General features: G+C 41.6%; 1 protein-coding gene across 4 annotated transcripts in view; it reads left to right on the top strand.

Moving 5' to 3' along the window:
- Window positions 1-22,853, top strand: part of PHTF2 (putative homeodomain transcription factor 2) — a 145,306-nt gene that overhangs the window by 104,738 nt on the left and 17,715 nt on the right. For 2 of the 4 annotated variants that reach the window (XM_034765823.1, XM_034765832.1), the window contains 6 exons: window positions 2,525-2,743; window positions 8,965-9,093; window positions 10,897-11,169; window positions 14,143-14,274; window positions 19,284-19,370; window positions 21,163-21,318. In XM_034765823.1, coding sequence (XP_034621714.1) covers window positions 2,525-2,743; window positions 8,965-9,093; window positions 10,897-11,169; window positions 14,143-14,274; window positions 19,284-19,370; window positions 21,163-21,318 — 996 coding nt within the window. The remainder of the gene's footprint in view (window positions 1-2,524; window positions 2,744-8,964; window positions 9,094-10,896; window positions 11,170-14,142; window positions 14,275-19,283; window positions 19,371-21,162; window positions 21,319-22,853) is intronic. The other 2 variants (XM_034765841.1, XM_034765851.1) reach the window with 2 other exon arrangements.

Here is a 22,853-nt window from a genome sequence, read left to right as displayed (position 1 = left end):
CTCCTGCCTCCTAAATGCTGCAAGCCAGCTGATTGCCCTGGACAGGAGGGAGCGGGGAGGAGCAAGGATTTGGCGCACAGGCTCCCCTTCCGTCTCCCCCGCCTCCGCCTCCTGCTGGAGTTCTGCAGTTTCTCTTTGAAGTGTGTCATCCCTGTGGCATATATGAGTTTAGATAGTTTACTGTCCTCTTTTCTCTGTAGAGAAGTGAAGTGTGCATTGTAAATGGCTTGTCTTGTTTTTGTAAAGTCCATCCTTGTGTGGAACACTTCAGTCTCCCTGGACATTCTATAACAGATTTAAAAGTAGCCATACTTTAACAAAAAAACTTCAGAAACAGACTTCAAAGAAAAACTTCAGAACTCAAATTCATTTGCAAATGTAACACGATTAATTTGGGCTTGACTAGGGACTGGGAGTAGCTGGCTCACTACAAAAGCAACTTTGCCTCTCCTGGAATTGACACCTCCTCATCAATTATTGGGAGTGGACTGCATCCACCCTGATTGAATTGGCCCTGTCAACACTGGTTCTCCATTTGTGAGGTAACTCCCTTCTCTTCATGTGTCAGTATAATAATGCCTGCATCTGTAATTTTCACTCCATGCATCTAAAGAAGTGGGTTTTTTACCCACAAAAGCTTATGTCCAAATAAATCTGTTAGTCCTTGTTGTTTTTATAGTAAAGAACAAAATTGTCAGACATAGATGAACATAATTTGTTGGGGTAGAGTCAATATGGTTTTTGTAAAGGGAAATCATGCCTCACCAATCTACTAGAATTCTTTGAGGGGGTCAACAGGCATGTGGACAAGGGGGATCCCTCACCGAAGGCTCTTAAGCATAGTAAGCTGTCATGGGATAAGAGGGAAGGGCCTCTCATGGATTGGTAACTGGCTAAAATATAGGAAACAAAGGGTAGGAATAAATGGTCAATTTTCAAACTGAAGAGAGGTAAATAGCGGTGTCCCCCAGGGGTCTGTACTGGGACCAGTCCTATTCAACATATTCATAAATGATCTGGGAAAAGGGGTAAACAGTGCGGTGGCAAAATTCACAGATGATACAAAACTACTCAAGATAGTTAGGTCCCAGGCAGACTGCGAAGAGCTACAGAAGGATCTCTCAAAAATAGGGACTGGGGAACAAAATGGCAGATGAAATTCAATATTGACGAATGCAAAGTAGTCCACATTGGAAAACACCATCCCAATTATACATATGGAACGATGGGGTCTAAATTAGCTGTTACCACTCAAGAAAGAGATCTTGGGGTCATTGTGGATAGTTCTCTGAAAACATCCACTCAATGTGCGACGGCAGTCAAAAAAGCTAACAATGTTGGGAATCATTAGGAAAGGGATAGCTAATAAGACCGAAAATATTATATTGCCTCTCTACAAATCAATAGTACACCCACATCTTGAATACTGCATGCGGATGTGGCAGCCCCATCTCAAAAAAAAAAAAAAAAAAAAAAAAAAAAGAGAGAGAATGGACTTGAAGATTCAGAAAAGGACAACAAAAATTATTAGGGGTAAGGAACGGCTTCCTTATGAGGAGAGATTAATAAGACTGAGACTTTTCAGCTTGAAAAAGAGGTGACTAAGGGGGGTTATGATAGAGGTCTATAAAATCATGACTGTTATGGAGAAAGTAAATAAGGAAGTGTTATTTACTCCTTCTCATAACACAAGAACTATGGGTCACCAAATGAAATTAATAGGCAGCAGGTTTAAAACAAACAAAAGCAAGTATTTTCTTCACACAATGCAGAGGATGTTGTGAAGGCCAAGACTATAACAGGGTTCAAAAAAGAACTAAATAAATTCATGGAGGATAGGTCCATCAATGGCTATTGTCAGGGATGGTGTCCCTAGCCTCTGTTTGCCAGAAGCTGGGAATGAGCGACAGGGAATGGATCACTTGATGATTGCCTGCTCTGTTCATTCCCTCTGGTGCACCTGGCATTGGCCACTGTTGGAAGACAGGATACTGGGCTAGATGGACCTTTGGTATGGCCGTTCTTATGTTCTTAAAAGGAGTTCTTCATCTACATCCCCTGGTTTCAGGGGAAATTTCATCAAAATTGACATGGTACCCTGGAATGTTGTGATTTTGATGAAGAATCAGCAAATGCTGACAAAGTTCATCTGCCTTTTTAAAAAATATTGTTATGAATAAAGGTTTCTTGATTCTCAGTCATATTTCTATGTTAATTCTATGTACGTGACCCAAGCCTCAATTTCTGTTTCACATTTAGAATACTTATGTGGAAGGGGTAGACTGGAATATTTAAACTGTTGTGTGTAATAATTATTTGTAGCCTACAAAGGCAACAGTGAAATTTGAACAGATTAATTTTAGTTCTTCTTAATAATACTTGTACTGTTTATGATTGTATTTCCAGTGAAACTGGAAAATTAAAATGAGTGGATTTATTATAGTTGAACTTAGTAATTGGCATTTTAAATAAACATGGTGGAATATGTAAACTGAATTAATGCCAGTGTATATCTTAATTGCAGGATACCCCTAAATCAGGTACTAGTTGCAGTTCACGATGTTCAAGTTCCAGACAAGATTCTGAGAGCACAAGGCCTGAATCGGAAACTGAAGATGTGCTCTGGGAAGATCTGTTGCACTGTGCAGAATGCCGATCTTCCTGTACCAGTGAGACAGATGTAGAAAACCCTCAAGTTAATCCTTGTGTGAAAAAAGAATATAGAGATGACCCATTTCATCAGGTTGGTGTCCTGTAATTATTTTTATTATCTAAAGGAATACTTGCTACCTGCACTCCTGACAGCTTTATGAAGTGTTCAGGAGTTAGAACTGGGGAGAGAAACTTACATTAAATGAAAATAACAGAAATTAAATGTTGAATTAGTTGCAAAGTTCTGTTTTAAATCCTTTAAAACAAGGAAAATTTTATCATGGGAGATGTAGTCCAGCTAGGGAGCCTAGCCCATAGAGGGAATATGGGGATCATGAAGCTCCAAAACTGCAACTCTCATAAGGCACCGCAGCTTTTAACTTGCTTCTAACACAGCATAACTTTAACATATTTTATTTTTAGGTTAATTGTTTGTTTTATGGGCAATATCTATTAATAGATAAGTGTAAGACAGTCATACAGTTCATGAATCACATGATGATGATCAGAGCTATTATACTTCCTTACTGCAGTTCAGACTTAACTAATCTTTGAATTAGACACAGATCAAACAGGACTTTTTAGAGACATTCTTAGTTTACATATGGGGCTGTAAATGAAAATTCTGTACATTCACATGCATATTTAGAAAATATGGGCATTAAAAGTGTTTAAAATTCATCAGTTTCTCTAAAATATATATTCTGTTTTGTAATTAATATTGTCGTTTTGGTTCCTATATGATTTGCATATAGTTCCTAGATAGTTATTTTTAAACAAATTCAGCAGCTGTGTTAGAACGTTTTAAAAAAAAACAACTGAAAAAATAACTTTCCAATATAAACTGAATATTTTAATTTGCATATTTGTTAATCAAAATGGAGATTGCAGTTTAGCTTTTAATTTTATTATTTACTATCTTTTGTTCTATGTATAGTTACACTTTACTTATTTTATTCTTGATATGAAATTTAAGCGAACTTGCAATAGAATGGTATTACACCGGATCTGCTATCTTTACTTTTCTGCAGTTTGTTTTTGCACAGAAAATGTTCATTTGTGGATTTAAAAAAAAAAAGAAATAATGCTCCCAGTGTTTTTACTCCATGAAAGGAAAATCCTTGGTATCATTTTTAAATTCCACTCCACTCTGTCCCTGCAACTAACCAGAATAAAGATCCTTTTAGTAATGTAGTTCACGTTCTGTTCAGTAACACTGAAGATTTGACCAATGAGTGAGTAGCATTTAACAATAGGAAGAATCCAAATGAATAGTAGGAAAACCATTCTGTGAAAAAGATCTAGCTTTAAACAGTTAAAAAAATGAGCTGTAATTTTATTACAAGGTGAACTAGTAAGCTATACCCTTTCAATATTCTTTTTAAATTTCTTCAATTGGGGAGTATTACGCCACTGTTCAAGTTTTTGCGTAGGCCAGTGTTTCTCAAATGCGACCACTGTGGCCACATGCCACCACTAGGAGTTTTTTGTGCCACCTGTCACAGTGGGTAGCAGCAAGGAAACTCTCTGGCAACTTTCCTCTGCCTCTTCCCTGCCACAATTTTTCATTGCTGTGTGTAGCTACATGCCACAGTGTGGACACAGCCGCTTTTTTACTACAGCATGTAGCTACACACACCCTACATACCACTGCAAGTACAGATAGGGCCTTAGAGTACACCTATGTCAGTGTCTTTGAGGGCGTTGTTCTGAAAGAATCAGGTTCTCCCAAGATCACCAGCACTTCCAGACATTTTGTTACTCTGTAGCCTTCCAGAGTTGTATTTTGGGGTAAGGCATTTTCAGAGGCAAAGCATAGCTGTGCCAGCAGAAGCCCCAAATATGGACTGTTTTGCAAGTATAGCTGCATTCCCAATAGAAACATTTGCCAGTATTCCTACACCAATAAAGTGCTCCAAGTGTAGTTATAACATAGACGAAGCCCTAGACTTCTAAAAAGCTCCAGATAGCATAAATGTATTAATTATGACATCTGAACCTACAAAACCAAAAAATGAAATAATAATGGGTGATTTCAACTATCTTCATATTTCCTGGGTAAATGTCATCTTGGGGCATGATGCAGAGAAAAAATTTCTAGACACCGTAAATGACCGCTTCCTGTAGAAGCGAGTCCTGAAACTCACAAAGGCAGAGGCAATTCTTGATTTAGTCCTAAGTGAAGCACAGGATCTAGTCCAAGAAATAACTATAGCTGAACAGCTCAGTAATAGTAACAATAATGTAATTAAATTTAACATGCTTGTAGGAAGGGGAAATATTAAAAAAACCAAACCCATTACAGTAACATTGAACTTCACTTATGGAAATTAAAAAGAGTAGTCACAAGGGTAAAACGCCTGAAAGCAGCACAGAGACTATTTAAAGACATCATAATAGAGGCTCAGAGTAAATGTAGATCCCAAATAAAAAAAGACAGTAGTAGAACGAAAAGAATCACACCATGGTTTAATAGCAGAGTAATGAGGACCATTAGAGGCAAAATGACATTCTTTAAAATTTGTAAGTCAAATCCTAATGAGGAAAACAGGAAGGAGAACAAACTCTGGCAAGTAACTTGTAAAAATGTAAGGCAGACCAAAAAAGAATTTGAGAAGCAACTTGCTAAAGATGCAAAAACTACTAATAATTTTTTTAAGTACATCAGAAGCCTGCTACATAAGCAGTTGGGCCTCTATATGGCAAAGCTGTTAAAGAACCCTCAAGGAGGACAAGGCCATTGCAGAGTAGCTAAATAAATTCTTTGCATTGGTCTTCACTGCAGAGGACGTGGGATCCACACTGGAGCTATTCTTGGCAGTATCCATTGGGCCAGCTGTGGAGTCATCTGCAGTGCTATGCTCATGCACCGGTATATGAGCTGCCGGCGGCACTACACTCCCTCAGTTCCTTCTTACCACATAGGTCGGAGCTCCTTCCCCTTGCCCCCCAAGTGGATAGTGGTTTTTCTAGTACCTATTGTCTCTTCTCTTTGTATATAGCTGTTAGTTAGTAATTAGGTGTTAAGTTGTAAGAGTTAGTAAGTTAGAGTCCTTGCAGGGACTTTACCCTGGGGCGGGGCATGCCCTGGTCTCCAGGTTTCAAGCCCTGTTCAGACTGCAATAGGCCTATGCCAGTTAGCGACCCACATGGCAGCTTCCTAAAGTGCTTGGGAGAGTCGCACATAAAGGACAAGTGTTGAATTTGCAAAAACTTTCGTCCCGGAACTCAAAAGGAGTGGGACATTTGTCTGAGGGCCCTCCTCACGGAGTCCATGTTTTGTCCAGTCTTGGAGCCTTCTTCCTCTGACTCCACGCCTAGCTCCTTGGCGTTGGTGAGGAGCGCATCGCTGGCACTGAGCTCCTCCCGGCACCGCTCCTCTTTGCTGGTGTTGAAAAAGAGAGGCTCCCTGGCACTGAACAAGAAAGGACAAGGGGCACTGGGCAAAGGACCCAGTGCAAGCTGCCTGCCCATTCCGGAGCCTCAAGGGGGTGCCTTTCCATCTGGACCCCCCAGCCCCCTACTTCCTCCCCTCCAGGGATCCGACTCTTGAGAGCGTTAGGAGACCCAGGTACCTGGTAGTGCCTTTGATGTCTGAGGCCTTCTTGGTGGCTAGGGACCAGAGAGCCCTTCCTGCAGTGTGTAGAAAAGCCATGGGACCACCTCAGAGGGCAGCCGAATGCTGTCGGTCCCCATAGCAGAGGCAGCGCTCCCCGACTCCATAACTGAGGTCTCTGGTCAGATGGTCCAGGTTGCCGGCACTGCGGTCCTGGTCTCCACCAGCGCAGCGCGGATCACCTGCAGTGAGGCACAGATCATCCTCCCACCAGCTGACGCCCCAGCGTAGGTCTCCATCCATGCATCGTCCTCCACTGGTACAGGACCACTCACCTTCGCAGCACCGATATCTACGCCCCCGGCACCGGTCCTTGGAGAGGCGCTAATCACCTTATTCGAGGCACTGCTCCGCTGCACTTAGTATCAGCTGCCAGACCCAGGCATTTACAGCCCCGCCTTAGTCACCGGAAGGGACTCATCTGGGTCGGAGTGAGACTTTAGCCTCTTGCCACAGCAGCAGCAACCCTGTGGGTGCCAGAGACCGTCTCGGCTCCTATGGTGCCAGCATGGCAGCAGGGGCCAGTGGCCAGCCCAATGGCCTTATTGAAACGTCTGGGGCATGCCGGCGATGCTGATGCCTTTCTCACACCAGTCCTCCCTTGTGGCTTCAGAGAAGCAACTCTCTCCACCGACAGTACCAAGTTTGGTGCACAGCCCGGACTCTGATGCTGGGGTAGAGGAGCAGGTGTGCACAACAAGGGAGCCTTTCCCTACGGGGGACAGTGCCCCAGGCCCTTCCACAGTGGTGCAATCATCATCCTTGTCACCAGATGAGGCAGTAGTGGGACCCTCACATGCTAGTTTGCCCAATGACTTTAGAGAGCACCAAGCCCTGCTTAGAAGGGTGGCTTCGAACTTGGGCTCAGAAGTGGAGGAACTGGCGGAGCAATCAGACAACTCTTTTGACATTCTAACAGTGGCAGCCCCATCATGGGTTGCACTGCTGGTATATGAAGGGGTTCTAAAGCTCGCAAAGGCCCTGTGGCTAATCCCGTCTTCTATCCCACCCACCTCCAAGGGGATAGAAAAGAAACATTTCATCCCCGCTCAAGGGTTCGAGTATTTGTATACCCACCCACCCCCAGGGTTGCTTGTTGTATTTGCGGCCAACGAAAAGGACAGGCAAGGGCAAGTGAGTTCCAATCCCCAAAACAAAGACGCCTGGAGGGTGAACCTTTTTGGAAGAAAAGCTTATTCAACAGCCAGCCTTCAGTTTAGAGTGTTGAACCACCAAGCTTTGTTGGGGAGATAGTTTTAACTTGTGGGACTCTGTCAAGAAGTTCAGAGACTCCCTGCCTCAGGACTTGGGCCAGGAATTTGCTACCATCCTGGAGGAGGTTACTGCGGTAGCGAGGGGCTCTCTCCAGAGGGCCTGGGACACACCCGATTTGACAGCCAGGGTCATTACTTTTGGCTGTAGTGATGAGGCGCAGTTCCTGGCTTCAGTCCTCAAGTTGTCCCAGGAAACCCAGTCCTCCATCCATAACCTTCCCATTGAAGGAAACAGGCTCTTTTCAGAGCAGACGGATTCGAGGCTGCATGGACTCAACAATTCTTGAGCCACCCTCTGCTCGCTAGGTCTGCATATGCTGCAAATAGGAAGAAAGCAGTTCCAGCCACCCCTGCCTCTCTTCCTAAAGAAACCCTGCCAGGGAGATGGAGACAGAGGGTTCAGTCATTGTTGCCTCTCCACCTCCTGTTTGCCCGCTCAGCCTGCCTGGCGAAACACCAGGGGATCCAGAATCACTCCTTTTGAGGATGCACTCAAGGAATTGCAGGGTGTAGCCCAGATATATTATACCGAAAATCCAACAGTCTGAGGTTACTTGTGACCATGCCGACTGGAAGGGACGCAGGCAGGGCCGGCTTTAAGCCGATTCCTTGGAATCGGGCCCTGTGCCTCAGAGGGCCCCGCTCCGGGGGTCTTCAGTGGTATTTTGGCGGCGAGGGGGGTCCGCTCCGGGGGTCTCCAGCGGCGAGGGGGTCCTTCAGTGCCGCGGAAGACCCGGAGCGGACCCCCTGCCACAAAGTGCCGCTGAAGCCCCGGACTACCGCCAGGTATTGGAATCCTGGCGGTAGCCAGCCCTGGACGCAGGCGATTGAGGAAGGTGAATTCTGAAAACTGACTGGTGTCCTATGAGGAAAGGTTAAAAAACAAATAAACCTGTGCATGTTTAGTCTTGAAAAGAAGACTGATGGGAGGGGGTACTGATAATCTTCTAATGTGTTAAGGACTGTTATAAAGAGGATTGTGAACAATTGTTCTCCATGCCCACTGAAGATAAAACAAGAAATAATGAGCTCAATCTGCAGCAAGAGAGAATTGGGTATTAGGAAAAGCTTTCTAACCTGTAAGAATAGTGAAGTACTGGACTAGTCTTCCAAGTGAAGTTGTAGAATTCCTGTCATTGAAGATTTTTAAGAACAGGTTAGAAAAACACCTGTCAGGGATAGTCTAGGTGTACTTAGTCCTGCCTCAACGCAGGGGGATGGACTAGATACTTCTCAAAGTCCATTCTAATCTTGCATTTTTGATTCTGTGATGATCTGGTACACATGAAAGCTCTTTACAACAATATTCAAGACACAATCTGATGTAATTTCTTTTGTCAGCAGAAGTATTGACACTGAAGTAAATTTTGTTGAACTATACAATACTTATTATATACAAATGAATATCCTTGCTTTTTATAGAGTCATTTGCCCTGGCTCCATAGTTCCAATCCAGGACTAGAAAAAGTAAGCGCTATTGTATGGGAGGGTAATGATTGCAAGAAAGCTGATATGTCAGTGCTTGAAATCAGCGGCATGATAATGAACAGAGTGAGTATTCTTTTCCTTTTTCTCCATGCAAACTATAAGTAGCACTCAGAATTATCATGTTTTGGGCAGATTTTCTCTTTGATAATCTCTAGCAAATATCTTTAGAAATCTTGTTCCATGAGATCTCAATCTGATTTTATTTTGTCACCATCAGGGTTACAAGAGCTATTGAATCTCTGATCTTAAAACCATGCATTTTAGATTTGAATTACTATATATCCATACAGTGAGCTTAATTGTTAGTCTTTCTTTCTTTCTTTATTTATTTATTTATTTATTTTCAGGCACTTGAACATTCTGTAAATGTTGGTCCCCCAACTCTTAGGCTTGGTCTACACTAACCCCCCAAATCGAACTAAGGTACGCAACTTCAGCTACGTGAATAACGTAGCTGAAGTTCGAAGTACCTTAGTTCGATCTTACCTCGGTCCACACGCGGCAGGCAGGCTCCCCCGTCGACTCCGCGGTACTCCTCTCGTCTAGCTGGAGTACCGCAGTCGACGGCGAGCACTTCTGGGTTCGACTTATCGCGTCCAGACAAGACGCGATAAGTCGAACCCAGAAGTTCGATTGCCAGCCGCCGAACTAGCGGCTGGGTATAGACGTACCCTTAGGAACAACCAATTTCACTTCTGGTTTTATGTGAATATCAAAAATTAGAAATATGTTAGAGATACAGCTATATATATAAATATCTGAAAACTAGAGTTAAGGTTGGAAAAAAATATTGCTTACTTTATGAAATAAATCTTTAAGAAAATGGATGCTACATCTGATTGCACCAAAATGTTCCCAAATAAAATTCTCCTCTTAAGAGAAGCCCGATATGACCCTATGTGTCAGGGGTAGTCAGTTATTTTTTTGTCAAGGTCCGGACGCCAGAAGTTGTTGTGGGTTTTTTTTTTTAAAATAACTATAATGATAAGTAGTACCGGTAAATAAAGATTTTGGGGTCCATTCAAAAGCATCTGGTGGTCTGAATTTGGCCTGCAGTCCGCCTGTTGACTACCCCTGCATATGCTGTACCAATACTACCAATATGGACACCAGCAGAGATAGAGTAGACTTCAATACCAAATCCAGACATACACAGCTTTAGCTAAAGTGAACCGTCATTTGTTTTAGCGGTATTAAGTGTGTTATTCTCTGTGGACAAGTCATTAGAAGGCAACACAGTTACACGCTTAGGTGAACCATATGTGCCTTATCCACAGAGACAATATAGCTCTCTGTTATTTATTTATATTGTGATAACACCAAAAGACCAGGCAGGATTGGGGTTTCATGGTGCTAGGTGCCATACAAACATTTAGGAAGACATTGTCCCTGCAAAGAACTTACATTCTAAAAAGACAAAGATGCAGGGAAGGTGAACAAGATATAACATGTAAGCAAAGAAATTAGGTTGACTGGCGCACATGTTATTTCACTGTTGTCTTTATTTTTAATAAAATTACTCAGCTGCCTCTCAGCCTATAATCTGTTTTAGTTCCTTATAAAAAATAATTATTTATAGGTTAAATTTATTTACTAATTTTATTTTCAGTGTGCATTTAACTATTTTCACCTGTTTCTATAGCTACCTATCCATCCTCACCCTCAGTTTCATTGTCATTTTGTATATTCAAGGTATACTATTTCTATAACACTACATTTTGAAGGTGTTTAATAAATATTTTACATCTTGTATGGCTTTTTTTTAACTGTCATTGCTAAACTGAAGTAAATACTAAGTTGTTGACATTAACAGGCATGAGATCAATTCTGATAATAAATGGGTAACTTTATTTCTCCCATTTTTAGGTGAACAGCCATATGCCAGGAATAGGATACCAGATTTTTGGAAACGTAATCTCTTTAATCCTGGGTTTAACTCCATTTATATTTCGACTTTCCCAAGCTAAGGATTTGGAACAGCTAGCTACACATTCTGCTACTGAACTTTATATTATTGCATTTGGGTCAAATGGAGACATACCTGTTCTTTCTATGGTTATAATAAGTTTTGTAGTCCGTGTGTCCCTTGTATGGATTTTCTTTTTTCTGCTATGTGTAGCAGAGAGAACATACAAACAGGTAAGTATTCTATCAAGCCTCTCTTTATTACATTTCCTTTATGGAAGAAAAAGAAAACGAAGTATTATGCTTCATGAGTTTTGTTGGGCATAAATAATTTAAATTGTTTCTTCTTGGTGCTGAGGTCCACAGATCCATTACAGTGGACACTTCAGACTGATTGTCTTGAGGGGCAGAACCAGACCTGTCAGTCACTGGCAGATGGGGAACACCTTGCCCTTTGAAGTTCCCTCTAGTTTTATCAGCCTCTTTTACAACTAGTGACTCAGTAAGATATCCCTGCTACAGTTTTTTCTGAGGAAAACTTTCACCTTTTATTTCAAATTTCTGATGAACACTTTAGCTCAATAATTGTCCAACTAATTCTTAGCCATGCCCCAGAGCTGAAGTTCCTCAGTCCCCCTGTACCCCGTACAGCAGTGTTTCCCAAACTTGGGACACCGCTTGTGTAGGGAAAGCCCCTGGCGGGCCGGGCTGGTTTGTTTACCTGCCCCAACCGCAGGTGCCGCGGTTCGCTTTTCCAGGCCAATGGGGGCTGCTGGAAGCAGCGCGGGCTGAGACGCCACTTCCAGTAGCTCCCATTGACCTGGAGCAGCGAACCGCAGCCAGTGGGAGCCGCGATCGGTGGAACCTGTGGACAGGGCAGGTAAATAAACTGGCCCGGCCTGCCTGGGGCTTTCCCTACACAAGCGGCGTCCCAAGTTTGGGAAACACTGCTGTACAGGAAAGGAGTCAGGCAGGATTGGAATAGCCATCTCCAGGGGCAAGCAGCTCCCCCTTCCTTGTTTTCACAACAGGAGTGATGCCAGATGGGCCATGCTCCAGGTGGAAAATAGTGTCTAAATCGTTAGAGCGCATGTCAGCAGCCACACTCCTGACTGAGGAGCTCCAGTGTCTTCTCTTCTGCCTCTCCTCAGGCAGTGTATGGAGGGCATTGGCTATAGCATGGACACTGCCAACACTGGATAGTCAGGCCCAGCTTCCTCTCCCTGCTGACATCTCAACAACAGGCCTCCCAAGGGATCCCTACTGATATCCCAGGCTGGGGCTATCCAGGGGAAGTGTAGAACCATCTGTTTTTTATAGATTCCGTACAGTAGATAGGGTTAGAGCCTCTGGGGAGTCCATTCTTGAATTCCTCAGTACCTTACCTGAGAGATCCAGAAGGGATCTATCCTGGGGAGACAAGACAATGAGCCCTGCCTGCTGAGGGCAGAGAGATTGCTAGCCACTTGGAAATCTTTTTGGAAGAGTGTCTTAGCTTAATTGTGTTCCTCTCTCTGAAGTTCCCCTGTTCACCTTCATAGAGCATGGGTTGGCAGATAAAGGTGGAAAAGACCAAACCAAAGACTTGGGGGAGGGGAGGGGAGGGGACGAGGGGGATATTTTTCCTTAAGGAAGGAAGGCCTGTTGTCCATATCAGAGTTAAGGGATTAAATAATACAATTATATATTTTAAAAAGACAGATAATCTTTCAGGCAGAATACGGAGTTCTATGAAACTATAATTAGGAGGTCTGTGGCTGCTGTACATAAGCTATAACTACTTATCCTTCCCCATCTTTCTTAGGAAGATACTATAACAGGGGTTCTCAAACTGGGGGTCAGGGCCCCTCAGGGGGTCGCGAGGTTATTACATGGGGGGTCGCGAACTGTCCGCCTTCACCCTAAACCCCACTTCACCTCCAGCATTTATAATGGTGTTTAAATATATAAAAATGTGTTTTTAATTTATAAGGAGGGGTTGCACTCAGAAGCTTGCTATGTGAAAGGGGTCACCAGTACAAAAGTTTGAGAACCACTGTACTAAAATAGAGAAATGGAGATTTCCTACCACACGTAAGAAGCTAGCTATAGGTCACCTACTCCTTACCAGGCTGTTTTGCTCAGTTATCACTCTGGGTTGCCATGCTTAAAAGTACAGATTCTTCTTCGAGTATCTGTGCATGTTGATCCCAGTACATATGTGCCCTACACAAAGGAATGGAAATCTTTTAAGTAGCAGTGTCTATTATACCTGCAAATGGACTCTGCATGCCATTCTGCCCGCCGCCCCCACCAAACATAAAGGGTGGAGTTGCCCCCGAACCACCACTCAGTTTTTTCTTATAGCTTTTGACAGTGAGACAAACCAACTACATTGTCTTCTTAGCTACTGTAGTCTCTGTGTGGCTATATAGCTAGTGTAATTATAATACTTAGTTTTTCTTTATTTTTCATATATATGTATAGTGTGTGTATACGTGAGAGAGACAGAGTTAAGTTGTTTTTATTTAACTGCCCCAGTACCAGGTTTATCAGCCCTATGGCTGACTTAGAATTTCCAGGTTTTGAAACCTGGCTCTTGTGCATCATTCCAATAAATGATGGACACAATAAGTGTCTTTTTTTTTTCTCCCTGGGAAAAGGCCATAAGCCCAGAAAGTATGTGATTTTTATAAGTCTTTGTCTTTTTCAGAATGCATCCTGAAAGCCAGAGAGCTGTGTTTAAAATTCTTCCTGATAGAACAGTCAATGAGAGGTGTATTGTACTCTGTAGTCCCCTCAAGGGAAGAAGCCCCTGCTTCTTTGGAATCTCACTAAGCATGTGTTCTGGGTTTTATTTGTTTTTTTTTCTGTGCGTGTGGTCGAAACTATTCAGTAAACGTGACATGAATTCATGAATACTTTTGGTTGACCCAAAACTGCATTTTTCTGCAGATAAACTTTTGCCCACCTCTCTTGGTAATGGATCTGTGTAAAATGCAAATTTTCAGGCAAGCATAGTTAAATTTTCCTATTCTGTAGCATTAATGGATTCATATAATTTATTGATGTATTCTTTTTAGTATAGCACTACCTGTATTTCTGCTCTTTAAAGTAGCATGTTTAATATATGAAACTAAATTGATAAGCCGTGTTAAGCTCAGCTTTGTTTCACTGCATTTTTAAATGAATTTATAATAACTGTAAAATTTTGTTCGTCTCTCGTAGAGGCTTCTTTTTGCCAAACTCTTTGGTCATTTAACATCTGCTAGAAGGGCAAGAAAATCAGAGATTCCTCACTTCCGGCTGAAGAAAGTGCAAAATATAAAAATGTGGCTCTCTCTCCGGTCCTATTTGAAGGTAAAATGACCATATTTTTTCCTATCACTCTTACACTGTTAATATAAATGCATGTCCCATTGTTGGAAAGCTGATGATATTGTTGCATTGAGGTCTGCCCTCCTCTGAATTGCTAACTTCCTTTCAATATCCTCACTTCTCTCCTAATCCAAGACATTTTGGCTGCACCTTTTGCAATAAACAAAGCTAGCTCAGGCTTTTCCAATAAGCTCCTGGTCCTGACCAAGCCCTTTGTGCCTTTCTTTGACTCCAGTGGTGGTGGTTTAGCCTCCTGCCTTATCATAGACTCCCTTATGACAGAATAAATCATATTCTTAGGGGAATTCTGCACCACGGCGCAATGCAGAATTTTGCAGAAATTAATGTTGTGCATGTAGAATTTCCTTTCCTCCATAGAAATGGGCTGCAGTGCTGCTAGGGGCCACTGGACTCAGCAGAGCCCCAGCTTGCAAATAGAAGACACCGCTGGGGGTAGAGAGGGGGAACTAGAGGGTTCCTGGCAGCTGCAGTTCACAGCATGCCCTGATGGAATGGAGAGGGTGGCACGCAGGAAACTCCGTGCAAGCCTGGGACCAAGCATTAGGCTTTCTCTCCCTGTGGATCCCTGGGCTCTGGGGGGGAGTGGGATGGTTGCATGGGCAAGGGGGTGCTCTGCAGCTGGACTCTGGGGGAGGACCGGGTGCAGGTATCTGGGCTGGATGGGGGGTGAGGCTGTGGTTGGGCTCTGGGGAAGAGAGGGTTTGGGTGTATTGGGGGGCCTGCTGATGGGCTCTGGGCGAAGGAGAGGGTTGTGGGTGTCTGGCTCCCTGCTGGACTCTGGGGAAAGGGAGGGAAGGGGCAGAGAAACAGGAACTGGGATGTCATGGGGGTTTCTTTAACTCTGCTCCTGGGAGAATTTTTGTGTTTGTTTTGTTACAGACATACTTGCTGACAGGTATTTTGAAATAAATTACCAAAATAATTGAAACTGGCATGATTACGTAGTGTTATTTTGACAAATAAAATTTGCAGAATTTTAAAATATTGAGCGCAGAATTTTTAATTTTTTGGTGCAGAATGCCCCCAGGAGTAAAATCAGATGGAGCAATCAGAAGATAAAGTGGAGCTCCATCTACAAGGAGACTCTCAAGTGTAATAAAAAGACAGCACTGCCATGATTACTCCCAATCTGCAAACCCTTCTTCCAAGGGATGGCTTGTTAGGGTTTCTGCTTCCCATCATATCAATAAAGGCTCTTCCAGAAACCTCTCCATAAGGGAAGATCAGTCCTCTTCTTCACGTCTTAAAACTCCACAAAGTGAATCATCCTTCCTAATAAGCGATTCTTCAGGGTAAAGCCCAAACCCTCACCCCCCTGTCTCCCACCCAAGTCCAAGGTCCAGGCCACCTCCAAAAGAAAAACTCAAGGTATCATCCCAGGTTCTTAAATTAAGTAACTGAGCTGCTGGGCAAATAATCCTTTCAGTTTTCTTTCCAAATGGAAGTTCTGAACTCAGGAGTGTTCTCTAACAACTTATTCACAGCATGTTTATAAAGATGTTGGTTCTGCTAACAGTTCAGCTAAGGATTCTACAGGCTCATTTAAACCTGTTCTTAGATGACACATTTACCAGAACACTATTTTTGAGGATCTTGCAGGAAGTGACCCAAGAGGACCCCTTCTATACACCAAGTACGCAGGTTCATCATAAACTTGAAAGAGCGTTCCCTGATCCTCTTTCAAGAATAATCCACCTAATAGTTGAGGTGAACATAGGAGAACTAGTTTCCCTATCTAGTCTATCTAATCTTATCTATTGTGGGTACTTATATGATATCCATTACTACTGCATCTGAGTGTTTTGCAATCTTTAATGTACTTGTGCCTAGAAAACTTCTCAGATAGGGAAGTACAGTTATCCTCATTTATAGGTGGGAAGCTGAGACACAGAGACTATGTGACTTGACTAGAGACACACAGGAAGTCTGTGGCACAGAATAAAACCCAGTTCTTCAGAGTCCCAGGCTAGTGCCCTGATCACTGGAATTTCTTTCCTCTGTAGACAACAGAGATCATCTTCTTCTTCTTTTGTATGACTGGTGGAGAGCAGCAACTACAATTTCACCTGAAGTTGATTGAACCAGGTGGCTACATCAGGAGGAGCAAAATTTATTGCAGTGGATGCCTCCTTCATATTTATAAGATTTGATAAGATGCAGACAGTGATTTCCAGGGTATCGTGGAATCAGGTGTCTTCCATCCGTCTTTAACTGCAGCTTCAGTTTCCAGCATAGAGATTCTCCAGGGGTTGGCTGAGCCCTATAGCCTCATGGAAAAGACTAAACAGCCTCCAGCCTTTGCAGGAAGTGAGGTTTAGTCTGAATGTCTGGGGAAGAGATTAGTCCCAGAAAGAAAATGTCATGTAACAAATTTTCTACAGTACTTGGCCTTTTTAATGAAATAAGCTTCCTTTTCTAAGATTAAATATAAAAAAGCTACACTGCCTAGACTTCTCAACTTAATTATATCCTTGAATGCTAACTTTATACAGAGTATACCATTGTTAAAAATGCTTTTTTTTTCTGGGAGGCCAGGAGGTCTTCCACTTTTCCTCTTTCGATCCTGAAATGGTCTGTTTTCTTTTGCTTCCAACACGCTTCTGTTTGAGAAAGTCAGGGCATCACTTCATTTTGAACCCTTCCAACACCACTTTCTTAAAGGGAACTGTCAACTTAAAAATGTTGTAAACAAACTTGTTTACCCATATTACTAATATTATTAAAATAATATTTAAGTTAATATTGTATGAAAGTTTTGAAATGCAGATTACTTGTTAGTACTTATGCCCTTTATTTCTCTCCTCTCCGACAATGGAAATCAGTTTCACTTTATGTAGTCGCTTACTTAGTACAGCAATATTTGTGTTTCAACACTGCAATTAAAAAAAGAAAGCCATACCTACTAGGACCATCTGTCCATTACTTCAGGCTCTCCTTTCATTATAAGTAAAAATCAATGGTTTAGTAAATTCACTGCCATCTTATACAATTATACTTTGTTCCCACCATGTAACTATTATAGCATAATTCACAAATTCTCCTCACCTCATCCTGTTCCATCCCCATATACCCCTGAAAATAGGGAAGCCTTGCGACACATCTGGAAGGTTAACCAGTTTGGACTCCAGAAGACCAAAGAAGGAAGCATTTTTCCATAGTCGAGTGACCCTCACAGAGAGTGCCTTTCTGGCAGTTCCTTCTCATCTCTGTCAAGGGAGCTCCATTTCTAGCAACTCTGCTGATCACAACTGTGATAGCATGGAATAATGAAAGAGGCAATCTCTAAAATAATATTGGACCAAAACCATATAGAAGTGTTTTAAAGGTCAAAATAAAAACCTTGAATTCTACCTGGAAGCCCAGAGCCTCTGGTGTTATTAGACAAGATGTTATCAGATACTCTGGACAAACTGTAGCTTCAAATGATCACAAGGCGCTTTCCTAAGCGGAGCGCATTACGTCATACAAAGAAATTATTTCAAAGAAAAAAGCACAGAACTATTTTTAGTAGAACTTTAGACAGTTTATATAACTGTTCAGCCTATCAAGAGCCAAAATTTTGTGTTTACTGTATATGCAGTTCATTTGGCCCCTGCACCATATTAAATTGACTAATAAACTGTAGACTACATTGTAGTCCAAAAACAATTTGTCAATTATCCTCCCATGCATTTTTGTGGATGAATTTATTGCTTTATGAAAACATTGCCTAAAGACATGCAGAACGCAGACACATTCTGTTGTAAAGATTTCCTGGATAGTTTTGCCAAAGCCCTTCATTTTTGATTTGTACAATTCTGCTGTTCCAGAGCCTGTTTTGAGCCAACGTGCCAACTTGTGCAAACTGTGGGTTATATAATGTGGGTAGCTATGAAGCAAAGAGAGACACTGCCTTGACGCAGCTTGTATGTTCTGTTGTGATTCAAGACATTGAGATTTTAGAATGACATTCATATGTGGCATTTTCGTTTCCCCTTTTTTGTTTTTTTCCACAATTGTCACGCATGCACTAATAAACTTTGTGCTAGGACAAGCTGTTCTCAATATTCACTTTGATCATTATCCAGAAAAAAGTGGAGTCACTGGATTCAGGAGAAATTATATGTCTTGTTTGTTCAGGTTCTAAGTGTGTCCCAAATAAGTAAGTATGATACCTCACAATCAAAAACTCCTACATTCCTCATTCATGCAACAGAGAAGTAAAATTTTCAGAAGGGAAAAGAAAGATGGGAAATAAAAATGAATGTATGTTCATAATGTACAAAATTTTCAATCCAGCAGAGGGCACTCAATTCTTAAAGGAACACAACACCCCCCCCCCCCCCCCCCAGTATTACAGGATCATCTTGCTGTATATGTAACTGGGAGTGAGGTTATTGAAAACAATAAAAACATGCCTTTCCAGTCATATTAGCCTGTCCCAGACCTTTCTTTTTTTCCATCCCTCCCTCATGAGAATTTTCACATATAGAAGCATAGTATGGCTGTGGGATAATCTTTTGGTATCCCAAAGCAGTATTCTTATACTGAAAGAGATTGTTGTACTGATGTATGTAGATGGCATCTTGATAGCAGTAGTCTGTATTCCAATTCTGCTCTCAACCCAAGTTTAGTTCTTTGCTATGGCCTGAGGCAGAATATCTTTTCCATTCATAAGGCAGTTAAGGAAAACTATTAACTAGCAACTTTTGATCACTGAGGAACTGAGCAAACCAGTGTTTCATAGTCTATTATAGTTTCTCTGAGCCACCCACTTCCCCTTTCTTCTTCATTGGTGATGCATTGTCTCAGGAAATATTAATGTGTAGCTACACTGTAAAATTAAAATACATTTTGTTTTTGAAGTTCTAGGTTATGCCACTGAGAGCCATAATCAGCCTATGCTGGGGGTGTGAACCTGACTAAATCTACAAAGTTTCTCGGTCAGTTACTACAGAGACTTTCACTCAATATGTTTCCCTTATTTTCAGCGGCGAGGTCCTCAGCGGTCAGTCGATGTAATAGTTTCATCTGCCTTCTTATTGACTATTTCAGTTGTATTTATCTGCTGTGCTCAGGTGAGGATACCTCATTTATGTAAAGACAGCCAAGACTTTACAATGTTTCTTTAAAAATGTTACACTTTATAAGCAAACCTTCCAGGCTGGAAGATATACAGTGAAAATAACTATCATATGGTTAGTGCCTTTTCAGAAGATTAATTTCTACTATAACTCAATTTATCCATTTTAGAAGTTTAACTTTTTAACCACCAGTGTATGGCTAAATGTATTCTACCAAGAGTATAAATTAAAAGTAAATAAACTATGACATTGTTTTCATATCTCCGTTATAATTTTTTTCATCCACTATCAAAAACCTGCTTTTGCAGGCACTTTGTTTAATTAAATTAATCTGGAGGGGTTAATTGGGGATTTTAAAAGTATAATATAATATTATTCAGTGAGATATTTTAATAGTGTCTTAATTATTTGCATTCTGGGTGTTCGTATACTGTCTCCTATTCCTTTCGTTCTGTTGCTATAAATTGCCATCCTGATTTTTGTGAGAAATAGGAAATGCAGTAGTATTGTAGCCATATTGGTCCCAGGATATTAGAGAGACCAGATGTGTGGTAATATCTTTTATTGGTCCGGTTTGTGTTAGTGAGAGAGCTTACACAGAACTCTTCAGGAAAGATTACATTGTTAAGTGTGCTAGTATTAGCCTGCCCTCTAGTGGAATAAGCAAACCTATGTTTATATAGCCTAATATTTACTGTAAACACTTTGCTTGGATGTCTACAGCTAACAACCAGGAGCCCTGTCATTTGAATCGACTAGTTATCGTTTTTCCATTCCTTTTTAGCCAAAAATAATTTAACTGCCTTTTCCTGGTATATAAACTAAATAAGGCTATGATTTTGGCATGGAAACTTATAGTAAATTTCATGGCAGAGGTGCAGGAGAAAAAAAGATAAATGACGGAAAGGTCATTCAAGGGAGCCCCGCTCCACTAGCCCAACCCTCCTGGAGGCCCTGCTCCCCTTTGCCCACTCCTTACCTTACTCTCCCTGCTGGTGAGCCTGAGGCCATTGGGTGACACATCTGTCCCTCTTCCTGGATTCAGATAGTCTACAGCACCTAGAGAGGGGTACTGCCATGGTTTCGGCAACTGGCGGGTGAGAGCCCAATTACCAGCACATGGAACAACATATAGTGGGACCTGGCTGCTGGACAGCTGGATCAGGCCACAGCACTTTCCCTTGCAGTCTAGTTTTAAAAAGGAGGTGCGGGAGAGGAGAGTGGCTCTTTGGCTTTCCAACCTCCTTGTCTCTGGCACCTGTGGAGCTGGGTTCAGCCTATGGGACAGGCTCGTCCCGGTTTTTATTCAGATGCATTATTATTATGAACACCATGACCTCTATACCAAAATCGTAGTGTTAATCATACATATTTTAATATGAACATAATTTTAAGTTTAGCAACTTTATATGGATTCAGTTTTCTTTTTAATCCAAGTGATAAGTATGTTGCTGTTTTCGAGCAAATGTGATAACTTAAGGAGTTCAAACCTCTTCATTTTGTATTAAAATATTTTTTTTGCTTTACTTACATGCTAAAGGGACCAAAACTTTCTAAACTACTCTTAGGACTGCTCAGTCCTTACATGAAAACCTATCTCTGTTAATAGAATGTTGGTTTTGAAATATAAAATAATTTAAAAAGTCTATTATAGAGTAAAAACCAGATCCATACTTTTTACAAGAAAAAAAATATTAGGAACTAAAGTTCTTTTATCTTACTGTAGCATTAACCTTTATTTTGAAGTTCAATAACTCTTAATTTTGCTTTTTCTCTTTACTTTCAGTTGCTTCATGTGCATGAGATCTTCCTTGATTGTCACTACAATTGGGAACTAGTGATTTGGTGCATTTCATTAACTCTCTTTCTCCTAAGATTTGTTACACTTGGATCTGAAACAAGTAAAAAATACAGCAATACCTCAATATTACTTACTGAGCAGGTGAGAATGTACATAGACCTGCATATTTCTCTCTCCACATGTCTTCAGTCTGGGAGTCCATGGGCCATGGACTTTAAACAACCCTAAATTCAGTGAAATCATGATATTAAAGACATATACAACATGTTGCTCAGTTCCCATATTTTTCCGTACTGCCAAATCTGGAGTAATGCTCAGTAAAAACAGCTTTAAGCCACTTCACATAGCCACTTCACAAAACTTACAGTAGTCTTTTTCAGGCGAGCTGAAGAAGCTTCTATAAAAGTTGCTGTTGCCCTAGTAGAATGTTTCTTATATGGGCTTCCTATAAGAAAAAGGTTTTTTTAATTAGAGACAAGGTGGGTGAGGTACTATCTTTTATTAGACCAACTTCTGTTGGTGAGAGAAGCAAGTTTTTGATCTTACACACTGCTCTTCAGGTCTGGGAAATGTACTTCATGTCATAGCTAAATACAAGGTGGAACAGATTGTTTAGTATATGTAGTCACCACATATTTCAAGGGACCATTCAAGATGAAGTCATAGGTCAGGAAAGGGGAAAAAAATGCTGCGGATAGGATTTAAGTGGGCTATAGATCGGATTTATGAGTGAGAGGTCAGCTATGGAGTAATCGCTTTGTGGAAAGTATTCACAGGATGTTTTTGTCTTCTATCATTTTTCTCTGTGAGTTCATTTGAGAGCTTAGTGATAGTCTGGTTTCACCCACACAGTTTTTATTGGGGCATTTATTGCACTGGATGAAGTCCCCCACATTATTGTGATAGGCATGTGTAGGACCAATGGATCTGGAAAGGTGTGTTGTGGGGGGTGTTGATCATCATAGCAGTTGATATGTCTACAGGTTGTACATCTGTTCTGGCAGGGTCTGGTGCCATTTTGAGTTGGTTTGTCCTGATCTCTGAGGAGCTTGCTTCTGATGATGAGCTTGGAGTGGTTGGGGAATTGTATGAAGGCGAGAAAGAGAGTTCAGGAAAGATTTATTTCAGGATGTGGTCCCCATCAAGTATGGGTTGTAATTGTTTGGTGATTTCCTGTATGGGTTCCAGTGTGATGTGGTAGGTGACAGCTAGAGGTGTGTGGTTGAAGGGGTTTTTATTTCTGTATTGAAGCAGGTCATCTCAGGATATCTGGATGGTCTGTTCCCTGATGCAATCTACTTACCTGGTGGAGTGTCCTTGTTCGGTGAAGGTGGTTTTATATGGGTTAAAGTGTATATCCTGGGCTTTCTTCTCAGAGTATATTCTGTGTTATGTGAATGCCTGCCTAGGGGTAGATAACAGATTTCTTGGTGTGTTTGGGATGGCTTGATGTATTTGGGATAGTGAAGGTAGGGATGATGATCTGTGGGTTTCTTGTATGTAGTTATCTGTTGTATGGGTCCATTGCTTACTCCTGAACCCTGAGCATGGTATTCAGGAAGTTGATGGTAGTGTGGTAGTGTTCTCTAGAGAGAGTTGAAGTAGTGGACATCTATGAGGGAGTTTAGGTCATCTGTCCAGAGGATGAAAATATTGATGCATCTCAGGGGCATTTG

Source organism: Trachemys scripta, chromosome 1 (assembly GCF_013100865.1).
Source record: "Trachemys scripta elegans isolate TJP31775 chromosome 1, CAS_Tse_1.0, whole genome shotgun sequence".
In the NCBI taxonomy this organism is placed as follows: domain Eukaryota; kingdom Metazoa; phylum Chordata; order Testudines; family Emydidae; genus Trachemys; species Trachemys scripta.
The sequence above is the reverse complement of the archived record's forward strand: the minus strand, read 5'-3'. Positions and strand labels throughout refer to the sequence as shown.